General features: G+C 44.9%; 3 protein-coding genes across 8 annotated transcripts; 1 reads left to right on the top strand and 2 right to left on the bottom strand.

Annotated features, from left to right (window-relative positions):
* Positions 1–66: 66 nt before the first annotated feature.
* Positions 67–8,614, bottom strand: tekt1 (tektin 1). Of its 2 annotated transcripts, none has more exons than XM_052467382.1 (8): positions 8,488–8,614; positions 7,955–8,167; positions 7,609–7,774; positions 6,683–6,811; positions 6,456–6,602; positions 5,725–5,950; positions 789–985; positions 67–406 (listed from the first exon to the last, which is right to left on the bottom strand). In XM_052467382.1, exons 2-8 carry the CDS (start codon positions 8,142–8,144, stop codon positions 247–249), a joined length of 1,215 nt encoding a protein of 404 aa, XP_052323342.1. In that variant the 5' UTR covers positions 8,145–8,167; positions 8,488–8,614; the 3' UTR covers positions 67–246. The 2 variants fall into 2 exon arrangements, with proteins under 2 accessions (XP_052323342.1, XP_052323343.1); XM_052467383.1 differs by having other exon boundaries at positions 7,955–8,197; positions 8,488–8,588.
* Positions 8,615–8,717: 103 nt separating this feature from the next.
* Positions 8,718–10,773, top strand: LOC118397236 (centrosomal protein of 55 kDa-like). The gene has a single exon (XM_035791792.2). The coding sequence runs from the start codon at positions 8,718–8,720 to the stop codon at positions 10,119–10,121; it is 1,404 nt and encodes a 467-aa protein (XP_035647685.1). The 3' UTR covers positions 10,122–10,773.
* Positions 10,774–10,888: 115 nt separating this feature from the next.
* Positions 10,889–24,081, bottom strand: LOC118397234 (inositol polyphosphate 5-phosphatase K-like). Of its 5 annotated transcripts, none has more exons than XM_035791785.2 (14): positions 24,060–24,081; positions 22,857–22,962; positions 20,350–20,454; positions 20,029–20,137; positions 19,618–19,734; positions 19,298–19,473; positions 18,889–19,000; positions 18,447–18,556; positions 18,266–18,292; positions 15,383–15,623; positions 14,368–14,505; positions 14,188–14,271; positions 14,007–14,111; positions 10,889–13,833 (listed from the first exon to the last, which is right to left on the bottom strand). In XM_035791785.2, exons 1-14 carry the CDS (start codon positions 24,064–24,066, stop codon positions 13,753–13,755), a joined length of 1,518 nt encoding a protein of 505 aa, XP_035647678.2. In that variant the 5' UTR covers positions 24,067–24,081; the 3' UTR covers positions 10,889–13,752. The 5 variants fall into 5 exon arrangements, with proteins under 5 accessions (XP_035647678.2, XP_035647683.1, XP_035647682.1 ...); XM_035791790.2 differs by lacking the exon at positions 24,060–24,081 and adding an exon at positions 23,868–24,006; XM_035791789.2 differs by lacking the exon at positions 24,060–24,081 and adding an exon at positions 23,393–23,493.
* Between the last annotated feature and the right edge of the window lie 3,160 nt (positions 24,082–27,241).

Below are 27,241 nucleotides of genomic sequence, written 5' to 3'. Positions count from 1 at the left end.
GATCCTGCATTTCTTCAAACCCAAATATTGTATTAAAATTGATGCAAACAATACAAGCACTCCAACTTTCCATCACAATGTATACCTCATATTTTATTTATCAGTCAAATGTAAAATGCTGGCCTGGGTATGTCAGCATAATCTAAAGAGCCCCACTGTGGCCATGGTCTAGGCTTGTCCCAGGTCTGTTGATGCAAGACAGCACAAAGAGATCAGGGACCAGGCTTGTCATGGTGGGAGTGGTATTCAGAAGCTGTGGATGGAGATGGGCTGGCGGAGCTGGGTGCAGATGACCTCGTCGATGTAGAGGGAGTGGGACTTCACCTGGATCTCCTCTTCCAGGATCAGCTGGGAGCGGGTCAGGGCCAGCAGCTCCATCTCTGACTGGGCCTGGGCCTCTCGCAGTCTGGGGGTTGACACAGGACAATGGGAGACTACTACAACTCATGGCAAATAGGCGAAACATTCATTATGTCATTCACATATTACGTTCCGAAAAGTCTCTTAACCAGAGATGCTGTATCTACTAAACAAAAAGACTTGAAATGTAAGCTGTGATATCCTGTTTGTATAACAAAACCATGAGTGTAGAGAATCACTGATCACTGGGTTGTGTCAGGATAACTAATCTTATACTTCGCACAGAGCTAAAACATGACTGTAAAGTACTACAAAATAGCTTGACTTGTAGTTGAAGTGAAAATAGTGGCCAGAAATCCTAGATATGTTTGAAGAGATCAGTAGGAAGAGTTAGGTACAGTAGACAGGAAAGTGGAGTGCATCGTCACCTCTTGATGTGTGCAGTGAGCTCCTGGACCTCGGAGAGCAGGCGGACCTGGGCCGGGTCATGGCAGAGCTCGATGCTGGGTCTCTGGCTGCGGGCGGACAGCCGCGTCTGGGCCACCTTCAGGGGACCTGCTTTGTCATTGATGGCCACGCGCAGGGCCTCCAGGTTGCACTCCTGGCTGGCCACCTCTGACAGTACCTTTTAAGGGGGAAAGGAGGGAAATCATTCCAGTAAGTAATCATAGGGGGAATCATTCCAGTAACTCATCATAGGGGGAATCATTCCAAATCAAATCAAATCAAATGTTATTTGTCACATACACATGGTTAGCAGATGTTAATGCGAGTGTAGCGAAATGCTTGTGCTTCTAGTTCCGACAATGCAGTAATAACCAACAAGTAATCTAACTAACAATTCCAAAACTACTGTCTTATACACAGTGTAAGGGGATAAAGAATATGTACATAAGGATATATGAATGAGTGATGGTACAGAGCAGCATAGGCAAGATACAGTAGATGGTGTCGAGTACATTATATACATATGAGATGGGTATGTAAACAAAGTGGCATAGTTAAAGTGGCTAGTGATACATGTATTACATAAGGATGCAGTCGATGATATAGAGTACAGTATATACGTATGCATATGAGATGAATAATGTAGGGTAAGTAACATTATATAAGGTAGCATTGTTTAAAGTGGCTAGTGATATATTTACATCATTTCCCATCAATTCCCATTATTAAAGTGGCTGGAGTTGAGTCAGTGTCAGTGTGTTGGCAGCAACCACTCAATGTTAGTGGTGGCTGTTTAACAGTCTGATGGCCTTGAGATAGAAGCTGTTTTTCAGTCTCTCGGTCCCAGCTTTGATGCACCTGTACTGACCTCGCCTTCTGGATGATAGCGGGGTGAACAGGCAGTGGCTCGGGTGGTTGTTGTCCTTGATGATCTTTATGGCCTTCCTGTAACATCGGGTGGTGTAGGTGTCCTGGAGGGCAGGTAGTTTGCCCCCGGTGATGCGTTGTGCAGACCTCACTACCCTCTGGAGAGCCTTACGGTTGAGGGCGGAGCAGTTGCCGTACCAGGCGGTGATACAGCCCGCCAGGATGCTCTCGATTGTGTATCTGTAGAAGTTTGTGAGTGCTTTTGGTGACAAGCCGAATTTCTGCTGCTGCGCCTTCTTCACGATGCCGTCTGTGTGAGTGGACCAATTCAGTTTGTCTGTGATGTGTATGCCGAGGAACTTAAAACTTGCTACCCTCTCCACTACTGTTCCATCGATGTGGATAGGGAGGTGTTCCCTCTGCTGTTTCCTGAAGTCCACAATCATCTCCTTAGTTTTGTTGACGTTGAGTGTGAGGTTATTTTCCTGACACCACACTCCGAGGGCCCTCACCTCCTCCCTGTAGGCCGTCTCGTCGTTGTTGGTAATCAAGCCTACCACTGTTGTGTCGTCCGCAAACTTGATGATTGAGTTGGAGGCGTGCGTGGCCACGCAGTCGTGGCTGAACAGGGAGTACAGGAGAGGGCTCAGAACGCACCCTTGTGGGGCCCCAGTGTTGAGGATCAGCGGGGAGGAGATGTTGTTGCCTACCCTCACCACCTGGGGGCGGCCCGTCAGGAAGTCCAGTACCCAATTGCACAGGGCGGGGTCGAGACCCAGGGTCTCGAGCTTGATGACGAGCTTGGAGGGTACTATGGTGTTGAATGCCAAGCTGTAGTTGATGAACAGCATTCTCACATAGGTATTCCTCTTGTCCAGATGGGTTAGGGCAGTGTGCAGTGTGGTTGAGATTGCATCGTCTGTGGACCTATTTGGGCAGTAAGCAAATTGGAGTGGGTCTAGGGTGTCAGGTAGGGTGGAGGTGATATGGTCCTTGACTAGTCTCTCAAAGCACTTCATGATGACGGAAGTGAGTGCTACGGGGCGGGGCGGTAGTCGTTTAGCTCAGTTAACTTAGCTTTCTTGGGAACAGGAACAATGGTGGCCCTCTTGAAGCATGTGGGAACAGCAGACTGGTATAGGGATTGATTGAATATGTCCGTAAACACACCGGCCAGCTGGTCTGCGCATGCTCTGAGGGCGCGGCTGGGGATGCCGTCTGGGCCTGCAGCCTTGCGAGAGTTAACACGTTTAAATGTCTTACTCACCTCTTACTCACCTCGGCTGCAGTGAAGGAGAGACCGCATGTTTCCGTTGCAGGCCGTGTCAGTGGCACTGTATTGTCCTCGAAGCGGGCAAAAAAGTTATTTAGTCTGCCTGGGAGCAAGACATCCTGGTCCGTGACGGGGCTGGATTTCTTCCTGTAGTCCGTGATTGACTGTAGACCCTGCCACATGCCTCTTGTGTCTGAGCCGTTGAATTGAGATTCTACTTTGTCTCTGTACTGACGCTTAGCTTGTTTGATAGCCTTGCGGAGGGAATAGCTGCACTGTTTGTATTCGGTCATGTTACCAGACACCTTGCCCTGATTAAAAGCAGTGGTTCGCGCTTTCAGTTTCACGCGAATGCTGCCATCAATCCACGGTTTCTGGTTAGGGAATGTTTTAATCGTTGCTATGGGAACGACCTCTTCAACGCACGTTCTAATGAAGTCGCACACCGAATCAGCGTATTCGTCAATATTGTTAACTGACGCAATACGAAACATATCCCAGTCCACGTGATGGAAGCAGTCTTGGAGTGTGGAGTCAGCTTGGTCGGACCAGCGTTGGACAGACCTCAGCGTGGGAGCCTCTTGTTTTAGTTTCTGTCTGTAGGCAGGGATCAACAAAATGGAGTCGTGGTCAGCTTTTCCAAAAGGGGGGCGGGGCAGGGCCTTACATGCGTCGCGGAAGTTAGAGTAACAATGATCCAAGGTTTTTCCACCCCTGGTTGCGCAATCGATATGCTGATAAATTGATTTCCCAAGTTCTCTCACGTCTCCCCGCTCCTCCGCTCTCTCCACTGGCTTCCAGTTGAAGCTCGCATCCGCTACAAGACCATGGTGCTTGCCTACGGAGCTGTGAGGGGAACGGCACCTCAGTACCTCCAGGCTCTGATCAGGCCCTACACCCAAACAAGGGCACTGCGTTCATCCACCTCTGGCTTGCTCGCCTCCCTACCACTGAGGAAGTACAGTTCCCGCTCAGCCCAGTCAAAACTGTTCGCTGCTCTGGCTCCCCAATGGTGGAACACACTCCCTCACGACGCCAGGACAGCGGAGTCAATCACCACCTTCCGGAGACACCTGAAACCCCACCTCTTTAAGGAATACCTAGGATAGGATAAAGTAATCCTTCTCACCCCCCTTAAAAGATTTAGATGCACTATTGTAAAGTGGCTGTTCCATTGGATGTCATAAGGTGAATGCACCAATTTGTAAGTCGCTCTGGATAAGAGCGTCTGCTAAATGACTTAAATGTAATGTAAATATAAGGTGAATGCACCAATTTGTAAGTCGCTCTGGATAAGAGCGTCTGCTAAATGACTAAAAAAATAAAAAAATTAAAAAAATTTAGGGAGTCTTGTTTTCAGATTAGCCTTGTTAAAATCCCCAGCAACAATGAATGCAGCCTCAGGATAAATGGTTTCCAGTTTGCAAAGAGTTAAATAAAGTTTGTTCAGAGCTATCGATGTGTCTGCTTGGGGGGGGGATATATACGGCTGTGATTATAATCGAAGAGAATTCTCTTGGTAGGTAATGCGGTCTACATTTGATTGTGAGGAATTCTAAATCAGGTGAACAGAAGGTATTTGAGTTCCTGTATGTTTCTTACATCACACCATGTCTCGTTAGCCATAAGGCATACGCCCCCGCCCCTCTTCTTACCAGAAAGATGTCTGTTTCTGTCGGCGCGATGTGTGGAGAAACCCATTGGCTGCACCGCATCGGATAGCGTCTTCCCAGTGAGCCATGTTTCCGTGAAGCAGAGAACGTTACAGTCTCTGATGTCCCTCTGGAATGCTACCCTAGCTCGGATTTCATCAACCTTGTTGTCAAGAGACTGGACATTGGCAAGAAGAATGCTAGGGAGTGGTGCACGGTGTGCCCGTCTCCGGAGTCTGACCAGGAGACCGCCTCGTTTCCCTCTTTTTCTGAGTCGTTTTTTGGGGTCGCAGCATGGGATCCATTCCGTTGTCCTGTTTGTAAGGCAGAACACAGGATCCGCGTCGCGAAAAACATATTCTTGGTCGTACTGATGGTGAATTGACGCTGATCTTATATTCAGTAGTTCTTCTCGACTGTATGTAATGAAACCTAAGATGACCTGGGGTACTAATGTAAGAAATAACACATAAAAAAAACAAAAAACTGCATAGTTTCCTAGGAACACGAAGCGAGGCGGCCATCTCTGTCGGCGCCGGAAGTATGATGGGACTAACTAATCATAGGGGGAATCATTCCAGTAACTAATCATAGGGGGAATCATTCCAGTAACTAATCATAGGGGGAATCATTCCAGTAACTAATCATAGGGGGAATCATTCCAGTAACTAATCATAGGGGGAATCATTCCAGTAACTAATCATAGGGGGAATCATTCCAGTAACTAATCATAGGGGGAATCATTCCAGTAACTAATCATAGGGGGAATCATTCCAGTAACTAATCATAGGGGGAATCATTCCAGTAACTAATCATAGGGGGAATCATTCCAGTAACTAATCATAGGGGGAATCATTCCAGTAACTAATCCCAGGGTGACATGTAACTAAGTGGTTAAGAGCGTTTGGCCAGTAACTGAAAGGACGCTGGTTCAACACCTTGAGCTGACTAGGTTTAAAAATCTGCCGACGTGTAACCCTAATTGCGCCTGTACGTCGTTCAGGATAAGACCGTCTGCTAAATGACTAATTTAAAATGTGTGGGAATTGCTTCAGTAACTAATCATAGGGGGGGGAATGGCTTGGGTTAAGCATATAAAGTACGCTTTTTCACATTCCTGCTTACCTTTACCAAGTGGTCCTCTAGTTGTCCTTTGGCTGCCTTGGTCTCCTGGACCTGCAGCCGGAGGGCAGTGCCCATAGCGTTGTGCTGCCTGCGCATGTCAGCAGCCGTCTGCTCCAGGAGGCTGTCCACCAGAGCCCTCAGCGACAGGGAGTTGTTCTTCTCGCGCTCTGCTTTGAGGATGTTGATGTTGGAGAAGGTCTCCCACTCCTCTGGTGTAACAGTGGCACTAGGATTGGAGGGATGAAATGTTGTATGTTTTTTGTTCAGCGTGTCATGAAAGGACGGCAGGTTAACCCGGCTTACCTCAACCGGACGTGATTGGGAGTCCCATAGGGTGGCGCACAATTGGCCCAGCATCGTTAGGGTTTGGCCGGTGTAGGCCGTCATTGTAAATAAGAATTTGTTCTTAACCGACTTGCCTAGTTAAATAAAGGTCAAATAAAAAATAAAAACCGGTCGAAAAGGTTTAGATAAGTAGGGTGGTTAGAGGAGGTATAACACTGACCTCTGCTGGCTGAAGGGAATAATGCTTCTAATGGACCTAGTGTATGTAGAATGCCCCAACTATCCATTACAAAGCACTGTGACAAGCCTTCTATTTCTATCTGTAGAACTTAAGACTTTTGCTGCAGGTGAGACTGCATCCCTGGTGAAGATTAAGGGATGATATTTTGTTTCATTGTATTTCCTATTGCCCCACATTGCACAAACACAAAGCGTCAGCGTTTTACCCTGGTGCTGCGAGCGATGTCTGACTTCTCGCGTTGTCAATATTCGGGGAGGTGCTTGTGAGGATGGAGCAGAAACCATCAATCTCCTCTGCTTGGAACTTGTCCCGTAGGTCCTTCTCTAGGTAGTACTTTGCAGAGCGGTTCAGTCTGGAGCCAGAACAGAAATATAATGAGATAATGAGACTTGATCGTGTGTGCGTGATGAACCACTTCCTCCCCTCACCCACCTGATCTGTTCATTGGTCTGCTCCAGGGTGCGGTTCAGCAGGGATGCCACTCCCTCGATCACCTCCCTCTCCTTCATCAGTTCCCGCTCCACGTCGTCATGTACCAGGTCAATGGAAACACGCCTCTGCCTGAAACACACATGGAGACAGATGGTTACTTAAGGCAAAAATCAAAAGTAGGGTATAACGCGAAGGTCTAGGGAAAGGGGGATACCTAGTCAGTTGTACAACTGAATGCATTGAACTGAAATGTGTCTTCCGCATATAACCCAACCCCTCTGAATTAGAGAGGTGCGGGGGACTGCCTTAATCAACATCCATGTCATAGGCGCCTGGGGAACAGTGGGTTAACTGTCTTGCTCAGGGGCAGAAAGACAGGTTTTTACCTTGTCAGCTCTGGGATTCGATCCAGCAACATTTCGGTTACTGTGTCCCAACACTCCTACCCACCAAGCTACCGAAAGTTTGTGAATTTAAATCTCATCATGGATAACTTTAGCATTTTCGCTAATAATCAACTTTTCAACTACTTACAACTTTTTAGCTACTTTTTTTTTAGCTAAATTGTAACACTGTACGTTTAGCAAATTCATTACATTTTGTACATTTTCCAAATTGGTAACATATAATATGAATTGTAATTCGTAACATATCAAACAAAATGGTTGATGCACATCCACAAATTAATACATACCATATGAAACGTAACATATCATACTAAATGGAATCCCTAGAATTAAACATACAGCATAACATGAAATGCTCTGATACCAGGTTGCACGACGACTGAAGGATCTCCTTCTTATTTATCTGATGGTCTTAGTCTGGTGACTCTAGGTCCCTGTTGGAACAGTGAGCAGACTCCTTCCCACCTATTTGTGTATCACTGCATTTTCCAACTGACTGATTGGGAGTTTACTCCTCACCGTTCAGTCAGGCACTGCAGGGCAACTCTGAGGGGCTCGGCACAGCTTTCCAAGGCTCTCTCCACCCGGCTTTTATAGGATATCAGCACCTCAATCTCCTGGACAACCTCCTCCAACTTCTGGTCCAGCTCTGTCCTCCAGAACTTGATGTCATGGATTCTCTGCTCTGAACACAGAGATAGGATGGTAAGAATGGTGTGTGGTTGGGTATTATCAGAGGTTGTCATGTAATGTATCTGTCATTACAAAGTGGAACAGACAAACCATTCGTTTGCAGTGATGGATCAACTACTACTTTGACAGAAACAGATTATGTTGTCACCTCTTCTAATTGATGTAATCTTACCCAGTCTCTTGTTGGCATCCTGTTGCATGCGTTTGGCTGCCATGCCACTCTCCTCTATCAGCCTCTTACTCTCAGCCGTGAGTCGCTCAGAGCGTGAACGCTCAGCCTCCGCATTCCCATAATGTATTTGGTTTGCAAGCCTCCATTCTGGTGGCAGGAACTTGGGCGGAGGGTCCATCAACCTAGACATTTCTCCACTGCAATTCTTTCAGTCTGGAAGGGGGGGGGAAACAATCATCTTTCCTTTCAATAAAGAAACAACATCACAAATGTCACTCAATAAGGCAGATTAATAAGGCAGATCATGTTTTACCAAAACTAGTAAATAGCCTGGCAAACTACCAACTAAATAGCAATTAGCTACAGTAGCTAACTAGGATGGGCATTTATTTTATTTGACTCGCTACAGTAATGTTAGCACGCTAGCTAGCTAGCAAGTTGTCATATAAACTTGAGCAAACTAGCTAACAAACATGGCTTGCAAAATGTCAGTAAAATATAAATTGCGAGCTAAATCTCTCTTCTTACCATACCTTTACTGTGCGCTGTGAAACACTGGTTCGTGTCAAAAGTTGCAACAATGTTGCCCGTCTTATCTGCAATGAATGAACTCAAGGACAGGTTGTAAACAAACGGTTGCTAGGTCAACGTAGGACGTCGTAATCTGGGCGGAGCTATCAATCGCGGGAAACTTAAAAGGCCAGGAGAGGGATCAGATCTGTGTGAGGCAATTCGCTAGCTAACGTTAGCTATCTTAGCAACGATGTCATCCAGCAACAAAAACAAGGACAACTTCGTCGACAAGACAGGTGGAAGGCTGTGTTGCTCCAAAAATGATATGAAGATCAGTAAACTCAGAAAGGAGAATGCATATCTCAGGAAGTCATTGGATGAGCTGTCTGCTCAGAAAGGAGAACGATCAGATTCTGGAAATAACAAGCTTTTATTAGAGAAAATCCTGTCACTGGAGACTCTACGGGAGAAGAACGCTCAGCAGCTGCTGGCCAGAGACCAGGAAATCTGCTCTCTTTGGCAGCAGGCCCATGCGGCAGAAGGTGAGACAGTGGCCGGTCTGCAGGCCCAGATAGACCACTATGTCAGGGAAGCCGACCAGAGAAAAAAACTCTTCCAGTCACTCCAAGCCGAGACAGAGGACGTTAAGAACAAGCTGGTGTCCGTGTCTGCTAAGTGCCAGGAGCTGGATAGTAGACCTGGCGCTGAGCAGCAGAGCTGCCCATCAGATGGACAGGTGCTCACCACCAGTACTGCAATGAGCCACGACCACCTCACAGATGCCCTGGAAAAGAACCAGCAGTGGCTGGCCTACGACCAACAGAGAGAGGCGTATGTGAAGGTGGTGTTGGCCCGGGTGTTTGGGCTGGAACAGCAGCTGAACCAGGCCAAGCAGGCCCTCGCACAGCAGCATAAAGACGCCCACTCAGAAGAGAGGTCAGTACAGATACAGAAGCACTATGAGAAATTGTTACTGATGACCAAGAGGGAGCTGGAAACTCAGAGAGAGCAGGTCAACACAGCCCAGAGACAACTGTCTGAGCTGCAGTGTAGGTATGAGGAGAAGCAGAGAGAGGTGGGAGAGGTGAGGCAGCAGTTCCAGGCGGAGAAGCTGAGTATCTTGCAGAGTGTCCAGAAGGAGAAGCGTCGCTCTGGGGACAGAGAGGGCCATCTGTGGGATGACATGGAAGAGCTCCAGGCTAGACTAGAGGAAAAGGAGACCAGGTCTGCTGAGCTCCTAGTGCAGGTGAATCTACTGCAGAAATCCCTACTAAGCCTGCATGAGGAGCAGAAACGCGTCACAATTCTGGAACAGCAGATCCAGGTGTCCGCCAAAGACCTGGAGGATGAGAAGCGAGACTGTCAGTATTTACAACAACAGCTCCACAAGGTGTTGAAGGAGTTACGCAAGGCAAAGGACCACGTTGCCAAACTCGAGTCAGAGAAGGGGCAGAGGGAGTTGTCCCGCCTGTACGAGGCCAGCGCTCACTGCAGACCCCCAGCACCCCTGAAGCGCTCCAAAGAGAGCGTCACCTCCCACTCTCAGGTCCCCAAGCTGCTAGACGAGAGCTTCTTAGAGTGCCCCAGCTGTCGAGCCCAGTACCCCACCAGGCACCACCGAGAGCTGCTGGCCCACCTCGAGCACTGTCTGTAAACACTGTCTGGGCTGTACAGGGCTGGAAGCATAGAAGTAGGCCTAGATCTATCCAATGGATTTAGAATCTAGTCCAATTTTTATGGCTGGAAGTACCCGCCCGATAAGGAAGTCTGGAATAGGCTCGGGGGGACATTTTACCATTCTAAAACGCACTAAACTCCCCTTTTCAAAATGTTATAGCTGGTGCAAACGCCAGCTGCAATGCCATGGTTACTTTGTGCACTGCGTCTGTGTGTTGAGCAGAGTCAAATGTAATTCCTCCATGTGTACTGTATGTACCTTGGTCCTGGATTGCTACTGGATCAGATTGGCGATCAAACTGGAAATATTGCTTACTGTATACTGTAAGGAACGCTGCTTCAAGACAGTGAGTGTATTTTATAAAGCCCTTTATAACTGTTAACTTGTTTACTCACTCAACCTTTGAGTTTTTTGGACATGTTTTTCTCTCTTTGACTAAAGTGTAAATCCGTTTCCTGGTTTAAAATACTTTAGATCATTTTGATGTTCAGACTGTTGGGCATTGTTGTTCCTAATGTCCATTATTATTATCCTTGCATAAATCTTCTAAATACCCGTTAATTAAAACAAATAAAGCTTTCTTGTTCTAGAAATGTATAGTTCTTGTTTCCAGCTAAGATGATAGTTTGTAAATTAAGCAAAATCTTATTACAATAAAATAAAAATTGGTTACATTGTATCAAAGGTCTAGAAATGACTGATTTGTATTTCTCTTCGAGACTCGTGATAAATGACAGGCATCATCATCATTTAGATGTTTTACTTCATTTAAGCCTTAAAATGGGTTACAGTATAACATTTGTATTCATTCATTTACCACATTTGTTACTGAGAAAATAGATCACTCCTGATTTTCAATATACTGAACAATCTTTACAAGTAAATGTACAAGCGTTTAAAGACATTAATAAAATACATTTGAACAGACCTCGCTTATGCTGAAATTGGTGGCAGAAAAGTACAAGAAGTTCTACAGATGAAATGTTGACGCGTACAGTACAAGCAAGACCTGCATATGTTTTAAGAATAAGAACACTGATTATTCATACACTTCAAATGCAGCAATAAATAATCAAATAGGAATGACATAGTTTTGTACCAAAGCATCCGTTGAACAGTTATCTACAGGTTGTTAACATTGAGGCACTTGTTGAATCCACTTTTTCGTAAATAACTTTTCATCCCCAATCACACTGACTAGAACCAAAATTACCTTAATAATATGCATAAACCAGTAACCGTTACGCACATCTATAAAAAGGGCATGGTCATGAATATGAACAAGATCAAATTGTGCAATATACATTGAACACCATAAATCATTGGACAGTGACCATTGTTTTGTATTTTTGGTTCTGTACTCCAGCACTTTGAGTTTGAAAGGATACCAGACAATGAGGCTGAAGTGCAGACTGTCAGCTTTAATTTGAGGGTATTTTCATACATATCGGATGAACCGTTTAGAAATGATAGAAGCTTTAATACATAGTCCCCACCATTTTCAGGCATCAAAAACATTGGACAGTTTAACATAATGTCGAATAAAGTCATCGTTGTTAATATATGGTCGCATATCCTATGCATGCAATGACTGCTTGAAGTCTGATGTGTCGACGTCACCAGACGCTGGGTATCTTCCCTGGTGATGCTCTGCCAGGCCTGTACTGCAGCCATCTTCAGTTCCAGCTTGTTTCGGGGACTTATTGCCTTCGGTCTCCTCTTCAGCATGTAAAATGCATGTTCAATTGGATTCAGATCCGGTGATTGACTCAGCCAGTCAAGGATTTTCCACTTTTTGGCCATCAATAACCCCTTCGTTGCTCTAGCAGTATGTTCAGGGTCATTGTCTTGTTGCATGATGAAGTGCCGTCCAATGAGTTTGGAGGCATTTGCTTTTATCTGAGCAGATAAAATATTTCTGTAGACCTCAGAATCCATTGTTCTACTTCTGTCTGCAGTCACATCATTGATGAAGACAAGTGAGCCTGTTCCACTGGCAGCCATACAGGCCCAAACCATAACACCCCCTCCACCATGTTTCACAGATGAGGTGGTATGCTTTGGATCTGGGTCTTTTTTTGGGGGGTCTTTATAAAAAATAAAAAAAATAAAATAAAATAAAAACTCTTTCCATCACTCTGGTACATGTTAATCTTTGTCTCATCTGCACAAAACTTCTTTCCTGAACTCTTGGGGCTCTTTTAGGTGCTTTTTAGCAAACTGTAATATCACCATTCTGTTCTTCAGGCTTATCAGTGGTTTGCATCTTGTAGTGTACCCTCTGTAGTCCTGCTGGTGTAGTCTATGTATGGTAGACTTTGACACATCTACACCTGCATCCAGGAGTGTTTCTGATCTGTTGGGCTGTTCAGGGGGGCTCTTCACCATAGAGTGTATTCTCCGGTCACCCACTACAGTGGTCTTCCTCTATCTACCGGGTCTTTTGACATAATTGAGTTCACCGGTTGTTTTTATTCTTGTTAATTATGAACCAAACTGTTGACTTGGGCATGCCCAGGGTTTTTGCAATGTTCCTGATTGATTGATTTTCATTTCTGAGCCTTATGACGGCCAGCCTCATTTGCGTCGACACTGCTGTCTTCCTCATGTTGTCACACCCCAACGACAACCTCCAAAGGCAATAGCAAAGTCTAGAATCAATACTCTTCACCAACAGCTCTCCTGCATTCACAAACGACACAAATGAATACACCTGCCTAACGACACACATCTGTGAAGCCAATTCAACAAATACTTGTAGTAAAATGGGGGGGGGGTGGGGACCATGTACAAAAGGTGCGGTAATTTCTAAACGGTTCATCCGACAGGTATGAAAATAGCGTCAAACTAAAGCTGACAGTCTGCACTTCCTCATTGTCATTGTATCCTTTCAAACTCAAAGTTCTAGAGTACAGAACCAAAATAACAAAGAAAATGGTCACTGTCCAATGAATTATGGCGCTCACTGTATTTCTCAAACATATCCTCTATTAGAAATTGCCTTGAAGTGGAATAGCATAGCACAAAGGGTTTTTGTTAACAGACGACTAAGTTTGCAAGGGGAAAATAAAAATATATAAACCATTATTTTAAAAACAATTATGAGATAATCATGCATTTATGATATCATTAGATGATCGGTCAAATGTTCAAGTGAAACAGCCACGACTTTGATGTCAATGTTCAACTTTTGTACAAGCTACCTGGAACATCTGACAATGTCCAATGTGTTCTGTATGAATCCAAACACCAACAACAACAAAAATACACTGAACAAAACTAAGACTGAACCTTTCTCAAAGCGACACTGCCAATATCTCTCTGCGGATGATTTTAAAAAGGCGGAATCAACATCTAAACAGAACAGAAATAAACATACAGGTTACTGTTGCCACCACAACTGGCAGTGGCGAACAAGACAGCTAAACAGTACGATTCATTAAACTCAAAGTGCACTAGCCTATCATTTCTAAGTAACATTCCATGACTCCAGCAGCACCGCAGCTTGCAGACAGGCAACCAAAGGTCAAAAGGGCAGGTGTGTAACAGCATAGACGGACAGACTGTGTGAGAGTGTTCGAGGGCATGTCTGGTCCACTCACAGGTCCTAACTGGCTGTGGCCTTGTCAAGGCCGTTGATGTTCTCCGGCGCTAGACCTTCCTCAACGGCCACTTTGGACTCTTGTACCTAAAACCAGACGGAGACATTTATAAATCCAAACTTCAAATGGAGAATCTCCAAGCTTTATAGTCCAGGACATGGCTGAACCTGTATCCTGGAAACTGTATGTATAAGAGCATGTATGTATATTATCCATTTCTGGACTGTCCCTTGGTGGCTTACAGTAAACCTGCACTTACCTTAAAGGGTGAGCTAATACCCACAATGCATTGGAGCGTACTGCAGTAGTAACAGAGCACACACTCCCCTCCCACCACCGGAATCTCATCCTTGCTCACATAGACCTGGATAAACACAGAAACACAGTCAAGCATCACCGTCTCATAAAACACAAGAGACGCGCGCGCTCAGTCATATTACCTGGGTGAGCTCGTCATTAAACGAGACCTCATCATCCTTCACCCAGGTGTAGGTAATGTAGTCCGAAACACTCCTGAATCCCACCTGTAAACACAAACACACACCTGTAAAAACTACACGGCTGACAATACAGTACGACTACGGTTGAAAAGAACATCGGAGGTTTAGGTCGACTCTGACCTTGTAGAGGCCGATCCAGTCCCAGGCGCTAGAAGGGAAGGGCTGGAGGGGGCTGTAGATCACCATGGCGTCAAAGTCGGCGCTCCATTCACCCTCGGCACACACGCGCACCAACGGCGTCTCGTACATCTTCCTCAACTACAGTGTGGGGATAGACAGGAGGGAACGGCAGAACAAACGGAGGGAAGAGGTAGTCAGGATTGGCTAGAGGGTGAAGGAGTATAAAGCAGTATACAGTGGGGCAAAAAAAGTATTTAGTCAGCCACCAATTGTGCAAGTTCTCCAACTTAAAAAGATGAGAGAGGCCTGTAATTTTCATCATAGGTACACTTCAACTATGACAGACAAAATTAGTAAAAAAATCCAGAAAATCACATTGTAGGATTTTTAATTAATTTATTTGCAAATTATGGTGGAAAATAAGTATTTGGTCACCTACAAACAAGCAAGATTTCTGGCTCTCACAGACCTGTAACTTCTTCTTTAAGAGGCTCCTCTGTCCTCCACTTGTTACCTGCATTAATGGCACCTGTTTGAACTTGTTATCAGTATAAAAGACACCTTGCTTGTTTGTAGGTGACCAAATGCTTATTTTACACCATCATTTGCAAATAAATTCATAAAAAAATCCTACAATGTGATTTTCTGGATTTTTTTCTCATTTTGTCTGTCATAGTTGAAGTGTACCTATGATGAAAATGACAGGCCTCTCATCTTTTTAAGTGGGAGAACTTGCACAATTGGTGGCTGACTAAATACTGTTTTGCCCCACTGTATTTGCATCATACCGTTTCACTATCAAGAGTCACATTGGAAAAGCAGTCCAGGGCCCTTATTCAAAAAGCGCCTCAGAATAGGAGTGCTGATCTTGGGTCAGTAAGTGTTGCCTCTTCGATCATAATGAACAACATTATATGGACAGGAAGGAACTGGTTTTAGATCAGCACTGCTACTCTTAATACTCTGTTCATACTGGCTCAGATGTGGGAATGGGAAGTGCCGCTGCCTCAGTCACCTCCAGGGTAAAGATGCCGATGACAGGCTTGTGGTCGCTGACGCCGTACTCCATGTTGCTGGTATACGAATCCTGCTTGAGTTTCAGAGGGAACTCTTCCTCCTCCTCCTTCTGCTGCTTGGTGTTCTTCTCATCTAGACCAGAGTCCCTGTCCTCGTCCTTCTCCTCCTCTGGGGGTGACTCTTTAGGCTTCACCCTCCACAGGATCCGGTCTGTCCAAGCCGGCTTACGCATCTTACCACTGGGCAGACAGACGGGCGGACGAGAGAAGAGACAGGGATTTAGTGAGACAATTTGGAAAGCGAGAAAGAGAATGATTGTCAGAATTGGAGAGATGGAGAGAAACAGGAAAACGGACAAGCGAAGAGATTTAGTGAGAGACGATCAAGGAGGCAGATGTAGAGAAACAGAAAGTAAAATCAGTAGATCACTTAGAATGCATGCCCGATACATTTATTCATTCTAGTAGTATGCTAGTGTGGACATTGGAACAAAGCCTGTGTATGAGAGAATGACATGAGAGAGTGTTAAGAGACGGAGAGAGTATGACAAGTAATCTCATAAGGTAGCGTTTTACCCATCTCAGTGTCACTTCAGTCTGCTCGACATGATGGATCAGATTCCACAGTGCTTTGTATCCTTTCACCTCCCTCATTAGTCGTCTCTCACAGCTGTATTAGTTTGCCACCCCGTCTCACTGGGTGACTCATGCAGTGAGTGCCCCTCAGTTGTACTGATTCGTGCACAGTGGTGGAGGCCGTACGTAATGACGCTGACACACAAACACCCGCGTACGCCCCCACCCCCCACACAAACACCCGCGTACGCCCCCACACAAACACCCGCGTACGCCCCCACCCCCCACACAAACACGTGCACACACAAATGCATACAGCAACAGTGCATTCGGAAAGTATTCAGACCCTTATCACTTTTGACACATTTTCTTACGTTACAGCCTTATTCTAAATAAGATTAAATAATTTTATCATAAATAACCCAGAGACATTTTTGCAAATGTATTAAAAACAAAAAATAAAATTATTATTTACATAAGTATTCAGACCCTTTGCTATTGAGCTCAGGTGCATCCTGTTTCCATTGATCATCCTTGAGATGCATCTACAACTTGATTACCTGTGGTAAATTCAATTGATTGGACATGATTTGGAAAGGCACACACCTGTCTACATAAGGTCTCACAGTTGACAGTGCATGTCAGAGCAAAAACCAAGCTATGAGGTCGAAGGAATTCCCTGTAGAGCTCCGAGACAGGATTGTGTCGAGGCACAGATCTGTGGAAGGGTAGCAAAAAATGTCTGCTGCATTGAAAGTCCAAGAACACAGTGGTCTCCATAATTCTTAAATGGAACCAACCAACCCATCTCTGCAGCACTCCACCAATCAGGCTTTTATGGTAGAGTGGCCAGATCGAGGCCACTCCTCAGTAAAAGACACATGACAGCCTGCTTGGAGTTTTCCATAAGGCACCTAAGGACTCTCAGACCATGAGAAACAAGAATCTCTGGCCTGAATGCCAAGCGTCACGTCTGGAGGGAACCAGACACCGCTCATCACCTGGCCAAAACCATCCCTACAGTGAAGCATGGTGGCGGAGGTAGCATCATGCTGTGGGGATGTTTTGCAGCTGCAGGGACTGGGAGACTCGTCAGGATCGAAGGAAAGATGAACGGAACAAAGTACAGAGAGATCTTTGATGAAAACCTGCTCCAAAGCACTCAGGACCTCAGACTGCAGCGAAGGTTCACCTTCCAACAGGACAACGACCCGAAGCACACAGCCAAGACAACGCATGAGTGGCTTTCAGACAAGTCTCTGAATGTCCTTGAGTGGCCCAACCAGAGCCCGGACTTGAACCCAATCGAACATCTCTGGAGAGACCTGAAAGTAGCTGTGCAGCGATGCTCCCCATCCAACCTGACAGAGCTTGAGAGGATCTGCAGAGAAGACCGGGAGAAACACCCCAAATACAGGTGTGCCAAGCTTATAGTGTCATACCCAAGAAGACTCAATGCAGTAATCGCTGCCAAAGGTGCTTCAACAAAGTACTGAGTAAAGTGTCTGAATACTTATGTAAAATGTGATATTTCCGTTATTACATTTTTTTTTGATACATTTGCAACAAATTCTAAAAACCTGTTTTTGCTTTGTCATTATGGGGTATTGTCTGTAGATTGAGGAGAGAAAAAAAACAAACATTTAATCAATTACAGAGTGAGGCTGTAACGTAACAAAATGTGGAAAAAGTGAATGCTTTCTGAACACACTATATACAGCGATTCGTTAGAAGTCCATAGTGACAAATCCAAGCAGCAGGACAGGAGGTTGTGCTGTATATAGCTAGTAACCATGCTTGTTAGAACCTGACAGCTGCTTACGCCCACACAGAGGCAATGGTACAGTCGGCTAGCAAAGCTTCTCTCTCTCTCTCTGAGAGAGATGGTATTGTGGGGGTTAAATTAATTAGCCTTAACAAATCCAGAATACTGTGTCCACTGAGCATGGCAGCCATGGCGCTGATACGTATCAATGGGATTTTCAAGCGGCTTCATATGAAGATAACAGCGACTGATATACCGCAGGTACTGTAAGAGGAAACTGTGTTAGCTGCAGACAACTATAATTAATATATATATATATATATCACATAGCATTCACATCAGCAGAAAAAACACAACAACAACGTCTGCTGTCTAGTAGGCACCATTTTTTGGTGGGAGAGAGAGTCATTTAGACTTTCCATAGCATAAATCTATCCATCACCGTCTTACAACAGTTCTAGTGGGCTTATTGTGCAGGAGCAGAATACTGCTGAAGGAGGATTAGGGTGGCATTAAGAGAGGGGTGTTGTGAGCAGCTTACTGAACACCAAACCATGTCCGGCGGGACCTGTGAAGTCAGAAGAGAGCAGAGGGTTTGAATAATAGTGTGTTGTGAGGAGAGCGGGGAGTCAGCTCAGTAAGAGCAGGCAGAAAAGACGACGCAAAGGAGGGAAATCTGAAAGAAAACAACGGTGAATGCTTTATAGGGGCATAAGAGTTACCTGCTGTCATAGCGGTCAGAGAACCTGTCGAATTTGTACGTCGGTTGAAAGTCCAGAGGTCCCTCGTCAAACTCCTGCAGGACAGCCTCCTTCTTCTTCATCATGGTCAGCTGATGCAACCACACGGAATGACAAGACAAGCATCACATTTAACATCCTCAGGCGATACGACGGCAGCATCCCAAATTGCATCCCGTTCCCATAAGAGAGCACTTCATTCGGATCAGAGCCCTAAGGGCCCTGGTCAAAAGTAGTGCAGGTATAAAGTGAACAAACAGGCTGCCGTCTGAGACACATCCTATATCTTACATGCAGGAAAACAAAGACAACCGTGTTACACGTGTTAAATGAAAAGCCAATGTCCGGTTTCCCACTCCAGTCAAATGTCGGTATAGTATTCTCCAAGACAGAGCAAAACAAATGCATCTCCCAGGAGTCTGACCTGGTCTTTGCTCCACAGCAAGTTCAACTTATGGCTGGTGATGCAGTTGCGCAGAAAATGCATGCCGTGATCTTGGATGCGGAAGTTCAAATCCCCAAACCAAAAGACCAGCCTGAGAGAAGAGGGGAGAGAGGGAGTGGAGAGAGAGGGAGTGGAGAGAGAGGGAGTGGAGAGAGAGTGGAGAGAGAGGGAGTGGAGAGAGAGGGAGTGAGGGAGAGAGGGAGTGGAGAGAGAGGGAGTGGAGAGAGAGGCCACTGTGAACGTTCAACACAGAGAGAACACAGTAGTCCTTAAAATCCTATCACAAGCAGATGCCAGGCTCCTCCACTTATAAAACACTGAGGCAGCAACAGTGTGAATACAGAAAAATGCCCACTCAGTTGACAACGTGCGTTTAATGTATACCGACTTGTGGTCGAGGACGTGGGGGGCCTTTTTGGGGCCGAAGGTCTGCGTGTCCAGGATGTACTCGAACTCGTCGACGCGCTGCGAGGCGTACTGCATGTGTGCCGCCAGGTGACAGTTGAGGAAGCAGAGCATGTGGCCATAGAAAGACAGGCGGATGGACACCCCGCCTTTATTCCCCTGTCAATCAATCAAACGTACAAATAACACCCTTCTGCTGCGAGGCTCACACACATAATGCCTTATAAGTGCATTTATAATGCCTTGTAACACTCACTATAAGGTGCCATAATAAGTAATAACATCCACTGAGCCTGATCTTACCCAGTAGCCGAAGATGCCTGTGCGCGTGTAGGTGTCGTGGATGTCTCTAATGAATGGAACGTGGGCCAGTTTGGAGAAGAACAGCAGCAGGAGGCCCTGCATTCGGATGGAGGACACCTGCAAGCACAACAAGACTGTCATCTAAACCTGGGCAATTCAGAGTCTTTATGTAACCGGGGAAAAGACTAATGGCAGACTCAAAAGGGTGGAAGTGGAGAGACACATAAAGATGCTAATTATATCGCTTTGAAAGACAAAAGAGGTGAAAATAAACTGAGGACAAATGATGTTGAGAGCACATTTGTCTGTTGCTTCAGACTAAGGCTGGTGGAATAAAATGGTTCAAACCGGTCTATGGTGCTGAAGTGGTATTGTTAAGTGTTATGAAGCCATATTGTCCTACTGTTGTACCTTCAGGTAGCCTCGTGGTGCCAGGCTGGACATGAAGAGATGGCTCCAGGAGTCCTCAACGGCCATGTCCATGATGAACCTGTGAGGAGCAGCGTACACCTCCTGGAGACTACGAGACACACACACACACACACACACTTTATAACTATTGTTGCCAGTAACATTAGTATCATACAAATGAACCTACTGAAGCATTTTCTCCATGTCACTCTGAATAAACTTTGTCGACTTTACACAGGAGGAAACGGATTTTCCTGTCATGCCATTGTACTGTCTGTCTCAATCAATGTCCGATCAGCATGCCGTAGCGCCGTAACTCACCCAATCACGTAGAGGTCTGGGGTCTTTGGGGAGTTCAGGTGAAGCAAGGAGCTGATGTCATCTGGAGGATCAGCTGTAGCGACATTCCACGTGACCATGTGAAGCCTGGAGGGAGTGAGTGAGAGAGAGTGTGAGAGAGAGAGAGAGAGAGAGAGTGTGAGAGTGAGAGAGAGAGTGTGAGAGAGAGAGTAAAGAGGGGGCGATGGAAAGCAAGATAGAGAGAGAGGGAGTGAGAAAGAGAGGAGTGTGAGAGAGAGAGAGCGAGAGCGAGAGCGAGAGCGAGAGCGAGAAAGAACAGCAGATCATGATTCACTTGCACAGCAGTTTTCTCCGAAACTCATGAGCGAAAAGCCTGACAAATTGGACTGCAACCTTCAGAAGCTTATCTAGTTACACAACAACATCATGTTTAGCCAGTCTTGAATGGACCGTGGTGGTTGATAAAGCCTAGTCACATCTCTCTAACCATAGTCTACATCAATTAAAAAACTGTGAAAGAAGAACACTTCTCAACAAATAACAAAGCCCATCAATTTCCATGTCCTCAGCACAGAACTAAACAGAACACAGACGTACAATCTCTATGGTCCTAACATCATTAGCCTTTCAGTTCTGTTAACAAAATGACATTTTGGGTTATCAAACCAAAAGATAAGCATGCCAGAGATTACGATCCCAAACGGAAGAGACGGCACACACCGCCTGCTCTGAGCTCAAGAGGGTGATCAACCAAAGGTCCAAGGCCTAAAATCAAGACATGAAAAATGTGTCTAACTTCTCTATCAACTAAGACCCTCTGTATTCAGATAAAGACAGACAACATTGGAATAAAATGGAGAAGTCATTGCTGGGCATTTTAGTCAAGAAGAATCATTAGTATCCAGTCTTACAGTACATTGTATTCATCAACTAAACCCTTGCAATGAAGAACCATGTGCAATGCATTTTGATTTAAAACAACTCTGATGTTAAACAAACAGAGAAAGAGGAAGTCAAGTCGAAATAAGGCCAAAGAGTCAGAAAAGAGGAACTCTGCAGCGCCTATAAATGTCCACCTGAAGTTGTCTTTCTTGGTCCGGTTGGCCCTTTTACCACAGACGAGGAAGGCGTTGTCCAAGCTGCGTACCACCTGCTCTTGGAGCTGGGGCGAGGGGTCCAGGTCGTCCACGCAGGTCATGAGCTGGGCGAGGCGCTGGCGCAGCAGCAAGCGGCTGCCCGAGGACTGGGTGGCAGAGCTGGCTATACTGTCCGAGCGGACGCGCCCTATAGGGGAACCGAACACCCGGCGGATCTCATCCATTGTGGGTGAGCTTCTGGAAGGAACCTCAGTGTCGGGAAAAGAGGAGGAAAATATGGAGGTGGTCACTGATGCAATGATGAGTTCAGAAAGGCAGGTGGTTCTTCCTTGTTCACAAGGGGAATGTTTCACTGGAGATCAATAGTTTTTCCTTTAAATGGAGATTTGGATACTTGAATATATTTGTAGAGATCCTAGGCAGTGTCTTCTACACTGGTCCAACTGCAGATTTAAGTCCTTGACAATTCTTTCTTGTTCCAAGATCCATCAATGGGAGACCCTCATCATTGCACTTTCCCTTGGCATCCTGTGTGAGTCTGAATTTGATATGAAAGACCATACAGAACTCCTGATGTCGCAAAAGCACAGAAATGGCTACAGTATAACAGGTGGAAGAAGAGTAGGATAGACCAGTTAAGACAGATCTGACGACTAATGTATACTTTCGGAGGAGCAATGATGCCTTTCATAAAATCCAGCCTCTGGAAGTGAATAAGGGACCTGAGAATATTTGTGGAGGGTCTGAAGTAGACTGAGAAGGATTACGGGTTAAGCAGGATCAAGAAGGGGCCACGTGAGACCCACTATGTGAAAACGACCCCTTAATGCTAGAAAATGCAACTTAGTCTATAATCATTTGCTCAACACCAGTCCACAATGAGGAAACTTCTAGCAAGGCTTAGAAGAGAAACACTAAGTGCCAGTGGTGGTAGTAGACCTTGGGCCCAATCATCTGCTTAACTGAACTTTCCTTCGATTTGGAAAGAGTGGCATGGATTATTTCTATAACATGTGTGGGAATGCAATGCATTGGGAAACCTAATCAGAACAATACTCCCAATATTATGCGCTCAGCTTTGTATTGGGTGCTGGCACTGGTAGAAAATGTGAAGTTGCACTGTGTTCTGTCTGGGGGAATACAGACCTAATAAGGAAATAGTATGCCTGTGTGCATGCATTCCAATTACATTTCTGAATAGCCTGCAAAGATATGATGTAGCCAACAATCCAACCATGTGCAGTTCTTTGTCAGTTCAAATGCTATGCTGCCTGAACCACCACCAGTCCACATTGCTGAAAAGGATACTGGGTGGGTAGTGTCCATTGACCGTAAACAAATGAAATGTGCAGTGTCTCCTTATGGGCAAAACATCTTCGCTAATAAAAGTTGTTAGCTAGAGCTCCTATGACCACAAGGAGACATTCAAACCTGAAAGTGTCCTCGTTGCAGCAGTTCTTCTCCATGCTGACTGAGTTCTTGACTTGTGACTGGTTGTCTTCTCTGGTACCGTCATCTTTCTCCATAGTCTCACCAGCTGCAAAATCATGGAATCGTGATAACGGTACAAACACTAACTTAATCGCATGATATGAACACACAGCAATATGTTGTTTGAAATGATTTTCTTCTAAGTATTGAATGGCAAGACAGGAATGTTAGGAATGATGTTACACATTAGATGAGAAGTTAGCTATGCCAGTAGGTAGCTAGCAATTAGCTTCGTTCCTTTAAATTAGCTAGCTAACGTTAGCTAGCTCCTTGATCTGTGTTAATGATTACAACAGATTAAAATATAGTACAGATAATACTAATTAGTACAATATAGTACACATAATAAATGTACAACGTTCTTACTACCTGGCAATGCCTGTTGTTTTGTTGTAGCCTACTCTATTTCTGATTACAGAAATTCTCCACGAAAAATGACAAATTGGGTGTGAGATGACCCAAAACACTTTGTTTACGTTTTGCAAAAGCGCTTCCTCAAAGAAGATCGCCAAGTGACCGCGCTTCTTCTTCTACGGTATTACGGCAGTCCACAAACAAGCATTAGAGGAGAATGCCGCCACCTACTGTATGGTCGGTAAACTATATACAAAAAAACATAAATTATAGGCCGGTGAAAAAAACCAACATCATATAAAATAAAAACCTCCCACTCTTCATTTACGTTCATATTCGAGTCACATCCCTACACCGGCTCAGGGGCCTGTGAGGGCGTAACATCCTTTGGCAGGAGTTCATGCAAAGCCTCTGCTGTAAGCTCACTGAATTCCAATAAACATGCTGCTGCACTCACAATAAATCAAATGTTCTCTGATTTGATCTTTGTTTGTGCTGTGTAGTTTATGACCATTGCAATAAATGCTATCAAGCAAGCTTCTTGTATTCTATGGAGACACAGGAAATGTGAATAAGACCAGCTCCTGTGACTCTCACCAATGCCACCTCTGGCCTATGCATCCACGATACTCCTCGTGACTTCAAACAGATCCCCCAGGTAACACTGATCCAAAACTCCTACTATAAACAAATCTAGGGATATCTTTGTTTCCATCACAACTTTACTTAATTTGTTTCCTTTCTTTTTCATGACTGTAGCCCACTCCTTCTCACTCAAATGTACCTGACCTGCCATCAGTTTTGAACAGAGCATCCATTTCCGTCATCTTCCCTACAATACATATCCTCAATGAGGGAAGATAAGTGAGGTCAGTGGGACCATTCTAGCCAATGAGGGCACAACAGGCACAATAAAGTTGTTTTTCTCAAAGTTTTTCACTGTCTTTTTACTGTTGTTTTTATATTTCTTTTCTTAACTATTGTTCACCTAATACCTATTTTTTACTTAAAAATTGCACTGTTGGTTAGGGCCTGTAAGTAAGCATTTCACTGTTGTATTCGGCGCACGTGACAAATAAACAATTTGATTTGAATGCCACCTGCAACCACTTATCTCAGTCAATTTTAACAGCCTAAACATTGAAACTTCTATTCGTTCAAATAATTCAACACTTTCTCATAGACCTCCATACAAAAAAAAGAGATTAACTCAGACAGATTTAGGGCGGAGTAAATCCTCTGGCTTCGCCACTTCCTCAACTCGGTCAGTGCTCTCATTGCTCTCTGACACAAGTTACTTTAAAAGAAATCACTCCACTCTCCATCTTTCAATTAAAAAAACTACAATTTTGAATATTATCAACATAGGTATATTTTCCCCCTTCAACCTTCTATAGTTACATTTGCATTTACATTTAAGTCATTTAGCAGACGCTCTTATCCAACTTACAAATTGGTCATTCACCTTATGACATCCAGTAGAAGTCACTTTACAATAGTGCATCTAAATCTTAAAGGGGGGTGAGAAGGATTACTTACATCCTAGGTATTCCTTAAATGGGGACGGAAGGTGGTACCTGAAACCCCACCTCTTTGAGCACAGGATGACAGGATTGAGCCTTCTCATCCGGCAGCCTGCTTCTGTTCAGTCAGTCTAACTACGGTCTAAACTAGTCTGCTTCTGTTCAGTCAGTCTAACTGTGGTCTAAACTAGTCTCTGCTTCTGTTGTCAGTCTAACTGAGGTCTAAACTAGCGTCTCTGCTTCTGTTCAGTCAGTCTAACTGAGGTCTAAACTAGCGTCTCTGCTTCTGTTCAGTCAGTCTAACTGAGGTCTAAACTAGCGTCTCTGCTTCTGTTCAGTCAGTCTAACTGAGGTCTAAACTAGCGTCTCTGCTTCTGTTCAGTCAGTCTAACTGAGGTCTAAACTAGCGTCTCTGCTTCTGTTCAGTCAGTCTAACTGAGGTCTAAACTAGCGTCTCTGCTTCTGTTCAGTCAGTCTAACTGAGGTCTAAACTAGTGTCTCTGCTTCTGTTCAGTCAGTCTAACTGAGGTCTAAACTAGTGTCTCTGCTTCTGTTCAGTCAGTCTAACTGAGGTCTAAACTAGCGTCTCTGCTTCTGTTCAGTCAGTCTAACTGCGGTCTAAACTAGCGTCTCTGCTTCTGTTCAGTCAGTCTAACTGGTCTAAACTAGCATCTCTGCTTCTGTTCAGTCAGTCTAACTGGTCTAAACTAGCGTCTCTGCTTCTGTTCAGTCAGTCTAACTGAGGTCTAAACTAGCGTCTCTGCTTCTGTTCAGTCAGTCTAACTGAGGTCTAAACTAGCGTCTCTGCTTCTGTTCAGTCAGTCTAACTGCGGTCTAAACTAGTGTCTCTGCTTCTGTTGTCAGTCTAACTGAGGTCTAAACTAGTGTCTCTGCTTCTGTTGTCAGTCTAACTGAGGTCTAGTGTCTCTGCTTCTGTTCAGTCAGTCTAACTGTGGTCTAAACTAGTGTCTCTGCTTCTGTTGTCAGTCTAACTGAGGTCTAAACTAGTGTCTCTGCTTCTGTTGTCAGTCTAACTGAGGTCTAAACTAGTGTCTCTGCTTCTGTTCAGTCAGTCTAACTGAGGTCTAAACTAGTGTCTCTGCTTCTGTTCAGTCAGTCTAACTGAGGTCTAAACTAGTGTCTCTGCTTCTGTTCAGTCAGTCTAACTGAGGTCTAAACTAGTGTCTCTGCTTCTGTTCAGTCAGTCTAACTGAGGTCTAAACTAGTGTCTCTGCTTCTGTTCAGTCAGTCTAACTGAGGTCTAAACTAGTGTCTCTGCTTCTGTTCAGTCAGTCTAACTGAGGTCTAAACTAGTGTCTCTGCTTCTGTTCAGTCAGTCTAGCTGAGGTCTAAACTAGTGTCTCTGCTTCTGTTCAGTCAGTCTAACTGAGGTCTAAACTAGTGTCTCTGCTTCTGTTCAGTCAGTCTAACTGAGGTCTAAACTAGTGTCTCTGCTTCTGTTCAGTCAGTCAGGTCTAAACTAGTGTCTCTGCTTCTGTTCAGTCAAACTAGTGTCTCTGCTTCTGTTCAGTCAGTCTAACTGAGGTCTAAACTAGCGTCTCTGCTTCTGTTGTCAGTCTAACTGAGGTCTAAACTAGTGTCTCTGCTTCTGTTGTCAGTCTAACTGAGGTCTAAACTAGTGTCTCTGCTTCTGTTCAGTCAGTCTAACTGTGGTCTAAACTAGTGTCTCTGCTTCTGTTCAGTCAGTCTAACTGCGGTCTAAACTAGTGTCTCTGCTTCTGTTCAGTCAGTCTAACTGTGGTCTAAACTAGTGTCTCTGCTTCTGTTCAGTCAGTCTAACTGCGGTCTAAACTAGTGTCTCTGCTTCTGTTCAGTCAGTCTAACTGAGGTCTAAACTAGTGTCTCTGCTTCTGTTCAGTCAGTCTAACTGAGGTCTAAACTAGTGTCTCTGCTTCTGTTCAGTCAGTCAGTCTGAAACTAGTGTCTCTGCTTCTGTTCAGTCAGTCTAACTGAGGTCTAAACTAGTGTCTCTGCTTCTGTTCAGTCAGTCTAACTGCGGTCTAAACTAGTGTCTCTGCTTCTGTTCAGTCAGTCTAACTGAGGTCTAAACTAGTGTCTCTGCTTCTGTCAGTCTCTAACTGAGGTCTAAACTAGTGTCTCTGCTTCTGTTGTCAGTCTAACTGAGGTCTAAACTAGTGTCTCTGCTTCTGTTCAGTCAGTCTAACTGAGGTCTAAACTAGCGTCTCTGCTTCTGTTCAGTCAGTCAGTCTGAGGTCTAAACTAGTGTCTCTGCTTCTGTTCAGTCAGTCTAACTGAGGTCTAAACTAGTGTCTCTGCTTCTGTTCAGTCAGTCTAACTGAGGTCTAAACTAGTGTCTCTGCTTCTGTTCAGTCAGTCTAACTGAGGTCTAAACTAGCGTCTCTGCTTCTGTTCAGTCAGTCTAACTGAGGTCTAAACTAGTGTCTCTGCTTCTGTTCAGTCAGTCAC

The sequence above is a fragment of the Oncorhynchus keta genome, chromosome 18 (assembly GCF_023373465.1).
Source record: "Oncorhynchus keta strain PuntledgeMale-10-30-2019 chromosome 18, Oket_V2, whole genome shotgun sequence".
Lineage (NCBI taxonomy): Eukaryota > Metazoa > Chordata > Actinopteri > Salmoniformes > Salmonidae > Oncorhynchus > Oncorhynchus keta.
This window is presented reverse-complemented; position numbering and strand designations above follow the sequence as displayed.